The sequence below is a fragment of the Palaemon carinicauda genome, chromosome 30 (assembly GCF_036898095.1).
Source record: "Palaemon carinicauda isolate YSFRI2023 chromosome 30, ASM3689809v2, whole genome shotgun sequence".
Lineage (NCBI taxonomy): Eukaryota > Metazoa > Arthropoda > Malacostraca > Decapoda > Palaemonidae > Palaemon > Palaemon carinicauda.
In genome coordinates, this window is record NC_090754.1 from 50,486,672 (window position 1) to 50,497,095 (window position 10,424).

Genomic DNA, 10,424 nt, shown 5'->3' on the forward strand with positions numbered 1-10,424 from the left:
AACAATGTAGTTAGAAAGCTGCAGAAGCCATGTGCATCAATGGTTTGTGGGTACTAAGGAAGCAAGATCTTGTATGTATCTGATTTGTTGATTTATCTTTATGGGAGAATTCCTGTTAATGACCAAGCATATTAATCCAAGTACAGTATGATTTTATCTATATCTAACAAAGCATTAAACCCAATTTTGGTAAGTAGCCAACATAAAAAAAAGGGGGGGGTACTTTCCTCTTCGCTCCTTCCAGCCCGACTAGGGATTTAGCTAAGTTTGGTTGGTACTGCTAGGGTGCCACACTCCCCCCTTTCCCTCCACAAATGAAGCTTCATATGCTGAATCCCCTACTTCTGCCACGACGCAGTCGGCGGGCCACTGCCAGGATGCAGTCAAGGACGAACTCAGCGGGCAGCTGCAAAGCACCGGTTGGTGATCAGGCAGGCAACTGCAAAGCACCAGTCGGGGATCAGGCAGGCAGCTGCAAAGCACCAGTCGGGGATCAGGCAGGCAGCTGCAAAGCACCAGTCGGGGATCAGGCAGGCAGCTGCAAAGCACCAGTCGGTGATCAGGGAGGCAGCTGCAAAGCGCCGGTTGGTGATCAGGGAGGCAGCTGCAAAGCACCGGTCGGTGATCAGGGAGGCAGCTGCAAAGCACCAGTCGGTGATCAGGGAGGCAGCTGCAAAGCACCGGTCGGTGATCAGGGAGGCAGCTGCAAAGCACCAGTCGGGAAGCAGACAGGCAGCATCAAAGCACCGGTCGCAAAGGAGGCAGGCAGAAGCAATGCACCAGTTGGGAAGCAGGCAGGCAGAAGCAATGCACCAGTTGGGAAGCAGGCAGGCAGAAGCAATGCACCAGTTGGGAAGCAGGCAGGCAGAAGCAATGCACCAGTTGGGAAGCAGGCAGGCAGAAGCAATGCACCAGTTGGGAAGCAGGCAGGCATCAGCAAAGAACTGGTCGCGAAGGAAGCAGGCAGGCAGCAGCAAAGAACTGGTCGCGAAGGAGGCAGGCAGGCAGTAGCAAAGCACCGGTCGCAAAGAAGGCAAGCAGGCAGTCGCAAAGGAGGCAAGAAGCAGCAAACCACCGGGCGGCTAGTAGGCAGGACGCAGCAAACCACTGGTCGGCGAGCAGGAAGGCAGCAGCAAACCACTGGTCGGCGAGCAGGCAGGCAACAGCAAATAACTGGTCAGTGAGTAGGCAGGCAGCTCAAACCACTGGTCGGTGAGCAGGCAGGCAGCAAAAAAGCACCGGTGGGTGAGCAGGAAGACAGCAGCAGCTAAGAACTGGTTGGCTAGCAAGCAGGCAGCAACAAAAGAACTGTTTGGCTAGCAGGCTGGCAGGCAGGCAGCTGCAAAGCACCAGTCAGCAAGGAGGCAGGCAGGCAGCTGCAAAGCACCGGCCAGCGAGCAGGCAGGTAGGCACCTGCAAAGCACCGGTCGGAGAGCAGGCAGCTGCAAAGTACTGATCGGAGAGCAGGCAGGCAGCCGCAAAGCACCGGTCGGCGAACAGGCAGGCAGGCAGCTGCAAAGCACCGGTCGGCAATCAGGCAGGCAGGCAGCAGCAAAGCACCGGTTGGCGAGCAGGCAGCAGCAAAGCACTGGTCGGCGAGCAGGCAGCAGCAAAGCACTGGTCGGCGAGCAGGCAGCAGCAAGGCACCGGTCGGTGAGCAGGCAGCAGCAAAGCACCGATCGGCAAGCAGGCAGCAGCAAAGCACCGATTGGCGAGCAGGCAGGCAGATAGCAGCAAAGCACTGGTCGGCGAGCAGGCAGGCAGCAGCAAAGCACCGGTCGGCGAGCAGGCAGGCAGCAGCAAAGCACCGGTCGGCGAGCAGGCAGGCAGGCAGCAGCAAAGCACCGGTCGGCGAGCAGGCAGGCAGGCAGCAGCAAAGCACCGGTCGGCGAGCAGGCAGGCAGGCAGCAGCAAAGCACCGGTCGGCGAGCAGGCAGGCAGGCAGCAGCAAAGCACCGGTCGGCGAGCAGCAGCAAAGCACCGGTCGGCGAGCAGGCAGGCAGGCAGCAGCAAAGCACCGGTCGGCGAGCAGGCAGGCAGGCAGCAGCAAAGCACCGGTCGGCGAGCAGGCGGGTAGACAGCTGCAAAGGCCCCGTCGGTGAGCAAGCGGGCAGACAAGACAGCTGCAAAGCCTCCATCGGCGAGCAGGCAGGCAGCTGCAAGTATGTATTCGCCAAGGAGGCAGGTAGCTGCAAAATGGCCGGGAGTTAACAGACCAGCAGATATAAGGCAGGGAGTTGCAAGGGCACAGTTTTCGAGGAGCCAGGGAGCTGCAATGGCTCAGTTGGCGAACAGGCAGGGAGCTGCATGGATGCAGTCGGTGAATAGGCAGAAAGCTGCAAAAACAGTCGGTCAGCAAGCAGGCAGGCAGATGCAAGATTGGATTCGGCGGGCAGGTAGGCAGCTATAAGGCGCAGTTAGCAAGCAGACAAACAGCTGACAAGCAAGCAAGAGAGGAAGCTACAGGGTGGCCATTTGAGAGCAGTTTCAGAGTGGTAGTTGGCTAACAGACAGGCAGCTGCAAGAACACACATTTGTGAACAGGCTGACATTGGGTGGGCATGTAACAGAGAAGGCCTTTCTGTTAGATTTAACGGCACAACTAATGCTATTACAGGATGGTACAGTCTGGGAAGATGTAAGTGCAGTGAGAAAATCTAAGTGCAGTGACTAATTTGAAATATAAAAAATCTGATGTAACCCACAAAGAACTAACTGAACTAAGGTGCCAGAGATTACTTTCCAGTTCAGAAATAAATTTCATAGACTAAGTTTCTTTCCAAGTAACTACCGGATAGGCGAACAAGTTAGTACCTCTGTTTCAGTCCAAACCTAACCAGCAAATTGGTGACCCTTGAGTGACCAAAGATACTGGACAATACCAAGTTTCCTGGCGAAACCACCGCCTGCCTCCTTTCACAACACGGTTTCTTGGTTCTAAGGTTAAGGTTACTTTTAGGTCCACGAACATCACATTGTCATGAAAAGTTGACGACATCTTCAAACAGAGTGGTTAGCCAAGCCAAACACCACAGTCAGAAACAACTCTGAAAGACTCAGTTGAGGTTATCCTTCAGTATACTGCCTGTCATCAGAGCCAGAAAATATTTTAACAATGTAGGAATGGCAATAGGAGATAATACCCCTCACAAGACTACAAGCAACACTGAATATTAATAACAATACCTGCTACTACTAGTGCCCAACAGAGTTACCACACAAAACAGTCTCTGCAATTCCTAACGCATCCATCGTGCCCCTTGAGCATTTCCTACAAATGGTACTTTAAGTTCACTTGGTAATGATACCAGTAGAATCCAATCAACCAGCCATAACCTCTAAGCGTGAAGAGACAGATGGCAAGCCAGATTCCCCCACCACGTCCGAGGCAAACTCAAGGGCTTTAGTTTCTTCCATTGGAGATTGGGAAGCGAGGCTCTTAAAGTGCGAGCAAGATTGCATTGTCAAAAAGTGTTGCAACAACCAAATAACCAACAGCAATGGCTAGACTAGTTGTTTCATGCAGGGAAATTAGTGTCTTTCTTTCAGGAAACAGACAAGGACTGCAGTTTCTAAATCACCAATGAGAGATGTCAGAAAATTAATCCTCATTTAACCAGGCACACGAAAATCATCGTCTCTACCGCAAAAGGCACCTCCCTAAAGATATACAATATAGAACCAGAAATGCAAGTAGCATTCGCTGGTAAACCATTTAGTTGGACATTTTATCTTTGCCAACATTACCTTCATACTACTCAAAGTAGATTTCCATAAGGCACACAACTACTCTGATGCCCCTATAGCTGCCATCACTCCAAGGGCAGCAAAAAGCTCTACACCAGGACCTCAAATCTCTTGCGTTCTTCAAGAATTAACCAAAATATTTGAGGAAGACATCCAGCATTTCCTCACACGCCCTACAAAACATCACCTCAAACATCCTACTGTAATGGGGATCCCCAGTGCACACACGATTCACACAGCTCCAACAAACTTGTCATAAGCAAATCAGTTTTTCGAGGACATGGAACAAGCAGAATCTCCAATAAAGCCTCTTTCCCGTGGGCATCTCCCCTCCCCTTCACATAGTGTCTAAAGGAGACTGCAATTAGCAACCCTATGGTGATTAACAGCAACTAAGGTCAAACAGTATCAGACAGGTATCTCTACCTAACATTACAGACATATTTAACTTGCTTAAATGGGGAAAAATATTCTCAAAAATCAATCTCCTGAACGGGTGTTATGAAGACAAGGTTGCAAGATATTATAAAAAAAAAAACAGCAATCATCAACCTGTTCAGGACATACAGTATATTTTTCCTGTAATTACTACTGTTTCACCCTTCAACAGCCGAGTGCCATCTTTCAATGACTACATCTTCAGGAAATTACCATGATGTATCCTGATTTTCAGCCCCGAATATAAACATAAGAGCAAGGACGTGAAACAAGTCCTCAAGAATCCCAGAGAATACAAGTTAATTGTTCAACAAGTTAACTGCAAATGGGCAAAAAATACAGTAGAATTTCTTGGCGGTTGAATAAGTCCCAAAGGCTCACATTCACACTACTCAAGAGTAGATTTCCTGAGGGCACACAACATGCTGAGAGACTTATCTAGACAGCAATTAATTCAGTGAGATACCCTTTTACCCTATCACTCAAAGGTCAGCAACAAACAAGCTCTACACCAGGATCAGAAATCTCTTGTGTTCCTCAGAAATTTGCCATATTATTCAAGGATGACGTCCAAAACAAGCTCTACACCAGGATCAGAAATCTCTTGTGTTCCTCAGAAATTTGCCATATTATTCAAGGATGACGTCCAGCATGTCACATGCCCTACAAAACAACATATTGTCACAGGGATCCCTACTGCATGAACACTTCAGACAGCTGGGTCCAAAATACTAGTCCATGTAAAGCTGTTCTAAGACATGGAACAGGCAGAAATCTGCCAAAAAGCCTCCAGGCAATGGGCCCCTCTCCTCCACATGGTGTCTAAAGGAAACAACACTTAGTGATGCTGCAGTAACTATCCCACCTTTAAGTTCAAACAGTATTAGATATGTATACCTTATATCCCCTGACATAACTAATCAGTTCAAAGGGGTTAGAATATTCTCAAAAATCTATCTCCTGAACAGCTAATATCAATTCACACTTGCAAAAGAGGATATAAAAAAAGCCAGCAAGCATCAACCCCTTCGGAACATATACAGTACTTTTAATTACAGCTGTTTTGAACTTCAACACCTAAATGCCATCTTTCACCATTTCATGAAGTCCATCCTCAGAGAACTACCATAGTGCGTCGTTTACGTTGATGACGTCCTTATTTTCATCCTCAGATATAAGTAGTAGATCAAGGACAAGTTCTTGAGAAGCTCAGAGAAAAATTAACAGTAGAATTGCTCAGTCATCATTCAAGTCCCAAAGGAGTTAAACCCATTCTGATAAAGGTCTTCACAATCACCAATTTCCCAAGGCCAGGGAACATTAAACCATTGCGTGATTTTGCTGGTATGATCACTTGTTTTATATCACACCCGGCTAAAATCATGTCTCCATTATATGACTGCTTAAAAGAAAAACCTAAGTCATGCTGGTGAGATAAGCAAGAAGAAGCATTTCAAGTAGCCCAAATACCTGTTGTAACACTGGTATTTCCTCTCTCCTAAAAGGTCCCTCACACAAATGCTAGTAGCAGAGCAGTGAGTGCATTACTCTAGTAGGATGCACACAATGGCTACTGACCACTGGCATCTCACAAGAAGTTATCTCCAGCAGAACAGACATACTCCACCTTAGAAAACAACTGGCAGCCCACTATGCCATTTGACTTTTCTAACAGATGTTTGAGGGATGGCAATTCCTGGTGCAAACAGACCATCAGCCCTCGATTCATGACTTCACAAAATAAGCTGATAGCTGGTCAGCACACCAATAGCAGCAATTATCAACTATCACCAAGTATACCTGCATCATCACCCACGAGGCCTCTCTGCTGCCCAAACAGAGCGATACATTTGGAGTACGATGAAGACAAAATGAAGAAATGGGCTTTCGAATGCCTTCCCTGTCGGGTATCAAAATTCACAAGGCATATTGAATAAGAGGTAAAAGCATTCGAGATAAGCAATTGCTGCCTCACTCATTCACATTGACATTGTGAGATCCATACTCCCCCTTCAAGGGATAATTGATTCCTTTCACCATCACTGACCAGAAAACTTGATTGCGTGAGGCAGTGCCTGTCCAACATTAGACACGTGAAAGCTGTGTAAAAGCTCTAAGAAATTTGGTCAGCAAAGACAGGTTTCCCCAATACGTGACCAGCATTAAGGGGATAATTTCACACTAGCCCTTTAGAAATCCCTCGCTGCTAGTGACAGTACAAAATTAAACCATATGATGGCTTACAAAGCCAATGGCATGTTGAGCATCTCTATTGCTCCCTTAAAGCACTGCTCACTGCCAGATGTCAGGATGGAAGGTGGATAAAGAATTTACCCTAGATCTTATTAGGTTGAGAACAAACTCATTAGAGATACCCCACAGTATTACAGGATCCAAATGAACCCACCATCCCCTTCGACTTCCGTAAAGCAATAGAAGAAATTCTTTCAGCAAGAGAAACTTCTTCCTCCCCCAAGGAATCTCAAGTCCCTACAGATTTAGAAAATGACAAAGATACGTTCGCCATAATAAGCGAAACTTATCCTACCCCAAACATAGCAAAAGAAAAATACCTTTACATGATAAAAACAAAAATGATGAAATTACGAATGCTCTACTATGAATTCTCTAGTCAACCAGAGGAGATTATACCAGCTAAAAATAGGAGCAAGAGCAGCACCTATAGGTACGGGATTACAGTATTAGGGTGACTGATCTATTGTACCTGGCATGGAATTCTTATACTAAAATAGGTGGTGGAATCTATTTCATCTGGAGTAGGAACAGCAATGAACTCTGAGGAAAGATTGATTTTAAAAATTTCATCTTGGGTTGGAATAAATATACTTGGTTAATTCGTTACCTGATATAGACTAGTCTCTATAAGTTTCCTCTGAATATGATCAGATTTTGAGGTCCTTGAAAAAGATCATCCCATTCAACTACACTCCCTGGTTAAGTACAATCAAGCATGGTTCTGAAACATAGAGGAACTTTAATTAAATATGGTCATAAAAAATAAGCTACTAACCAGATTCAATTCAATTGTAATATTCTATAAAACTTGTTACATTACTCTATTGAAAGTATATGAAAAAGTGGTACCTTGGTATAAGAGTTTAATCCATTCCAAGAGCAAGCTCTTAACCCAAAATGCTTGTAAAACAAAAGAAAATTCCCACTAGGAAATTACCTTTATGCATTCTATACATTTATAAATACAGTCACTCATTTCTAAAGGTTTGTAATGTTTAAAAAATAAGTAACTCCTAACATCAGAAATTATTACAGATTAATAATCCAAAATAAAGAATAAAAATATCAACAAGTTCAACTCTTACTTTTCCTTAGAGGAGAGTTGTGGCTACTGTGTGGGAGATGAGAGGAGGATCTCCCTCCATGAGAACTTGGGTAGAATATCAAAATTCTCTCTCTTGAATGGTATTCACTTTCACTAACCTAATCCCTTAATTTATGCTTTATGGACACTTGATATTTTTTTTTTAAACACTTACATTTACTTTTGACAAGGAATTAAAAAAATGGGAGAAAAATCACATGAACACTGCATGTGTGGCATATGGCCACCACTTGACTGACTCTGTGCTAATCTCTTTAGTACCTATCAACAAAAACTTTGCATATGGAGGGAAATTTTTGCTCATAACCTGAGGTATCACTGCATAAAAAATCTATCATAAAATTCTAAAGTCTGTAGCCTGGTCACGCACCCTTTTTTGTGCTGAAAAGAGATTACTTCTATCATCCATGTTTAAGTTACAAGGAAGTCAAGATTTAAATATTTAGCTTTATGCTTACGGCGCAAACATTGAAGCTACATGCCATTAATTATTCTAATTATTCCTGGAAATTAAAGCCAATTTTTTAACATTGTCAATGAGGACCCTCAACACCAGCATTTATGCTTCTCGAGCATTATGACACTAGTAGTAAAATTATAGTGATGTCATTACATAGACCCTTTAATAATTCTCTCTAACATTTTAAAATTTGACAAAAGTAAAAAGTCTACCTTGCTATAAGTAAGTCATTACCAATTACTATACGTTATTATAATTTCAGGAGCCCAGCAGTTGGACGGCGTTACAGTGAAGGTGGTGGTTCACTAAGGGGCCATGCAAGCGATGCAGAGTGTGACCTGCGATGGTAAAACATCATTTTAATGCCCTCTCCCTTTCATAGATTGAAAGTTGGCACTGGAAAAGATAAATAAAAGATTTCATGTATTCATGACAATAGTAATAGTTTTTACCAAGTTTATTTATTTACATATTTGGTGCTTTTCACACTGCCTTCTAACTTTTGAAATCTTTCAAAGACATATTTATCCAAAGACCATTTAGAGATTTATTCAATATTTACCCAAGTTAAAAAACAAGTGAATGAAGCACAAGAGAATTTAGTGACTGGAAAGTTTGTCAAAAGAATTTTGTGAATGGAAAGTTTGTGTCAAGTTCCGGGTGTCAATGAGAACATTTTGTCAAATGCAGTGTACAGTACTTTTTCATCTTGCTAACTTTTATTTTATTTATAATTTAGTGAAAGAATGAATCTGGAATTTTTAATTTGAAATCATTAAAGTTATATATATCTCAACTAATTGTGAATAGCTCTTTAAAAATACTTGTATAGTGCATAATTCTGTTAGGAATGTTGAAATACTTGTCTTTCTATTTGTCTAAACATTATTGTATATAGAAAATAATATGGAAATTCATGTCATTTCCTCATAACTACTGCTATTTACCAGTTAAAAGAAAAATTGTGGAATTATTATTGCTGTAATGGTTACTTAGGATCTATATACTTTACTGTATAACAAAGTGGAAGTATGTTTAGATATTTCTGTATCGTTAAACATTAAGATGCCTGGCAAAAGTATGTTTATTTACATTGTATATTTAACCAGCTAAATTTTTGTCTTGCTGTAAGCACAACCAAATTTTCCTAACATATTTTGTTTTAATTCATACTACAGATAGCATAACATTTTTCACCAGAATGGCTGTCATAATGGATTTTACATGATTAGTAATATGTGCTGTGATATAACAAACAATAGATGTTGCTTACGTGTGCATTGTTATGCAGGTTTCTAAAGTGTGTAGTAAATTGACAGTGAATAATATGGTTCGTGAAATTATAATCTTTATACCATAACCACTAGAAACATGTTATCCAGGTTTGATTTAATATCTAAATGTCTTTGACATATGGTTTTAAATAATTTTCTTTCAAACCATTAACCTTTCATGTAAAAGAAAATCCATGAAGGTCATAAATTTCTAGGGAGAAAGGGGTTTGTGGTAATATTGAACCAGTTTAACCTTTTACTAATATAATTTGGTGGCATGTTATTAAAATACAGTTTGGATGCATGTTATTAAAATACAGAAATATTATATACTCATAAGTAAACAAAAAAAACTATTTAAATGATTCAATTTATGATGTTAAATGTTTACAAAGGCTGTTGGGTTGGTCTATAAATTCCACTGTATTTATATAACCCATTTTGGAATGAAGATATCTAATCTCATGATTAAAAGTATGTATATATTTTCTTTTAAGATCAATAAAATGTAAATATTTTCTCAAGTGAAATACTTTTTTAATAAAGAATAAACAAGCCATAAGTTAAGGTTTTTATGTTGAACTTCAATTTGAAACTAAATTTGGTCAAGTTTAAATATTTTGTATCACAATACTAAGACATACAGAATTTAAGAACTGAACTCCTCCATATTCATTATGTAGGAGTTTAGTGTTGTATAAATTGCAAGTCTCAAAACATCACAATTTTGGAAGTTAACCTATCCTACTCCAGAGGTAAGAGTTATACAGTACAGTATTTGCATCCCAAAACCCCTTCTGGAAACAAAATTCTCTAATAGCATACCACTAATCCAATAGAGCAGGGAAAAAAATTCGGCCAAATCCAATAAAGAAACCCCTATGAAACACTGAAGAGAAATGCAGGTGACAAAGTTCTTGTGTACCTACTCTATAGGTTTGACCAGGACCTAACTACTTTCTTTCTTTGTCAGATTAAACATGGGACACCAAGTTCCTCCTAGGATATTTTTTAGATACAATACCCCAGAGATGAATACTCCAGACTATCATGGCAGTTTTTTAGGTCTTAATGGACAGTCAGTCAGCCTTGCTTTGCATTGCAGTGGAACCATAAAATCCCAAGTAAATGGAGAAAGGTATTA

At 41.9% G+C, this 10,424-nt stretch overlaps 1 protein-coding gene across 4 annotated transcripts in view; it reads left to right on the plus strand.

The window, feature by feature from the left end:
* LOC137623093 (cell adhesion molecule Dscam1-like) overlaps positions 1-10,120 on the plus strand; it is a 317,782-nt gene extending 307,662 nt beyond the window's left edge. For all 4 annotated transcript variants that reach the window (XR_011040551.1, XM_068353749.1, XM_068353750.1 and 1 more), the window contains exon 27: positions 8,269-10,120. Coding sequence is in view for 3 of the 4 variants with exons in the window: in XM_068353749.1 (XP_068209850.1) it covers positions 8,269-8,356 (88 nt within the window). In the remaining variant the exon portion in view is untranslated. The remainder of the gene's footprint in view (positions 1-8,268) is intronic.
* The last annotated feature ends 304 nt before the right edge of the window (positions 10,121-10,424 follow it).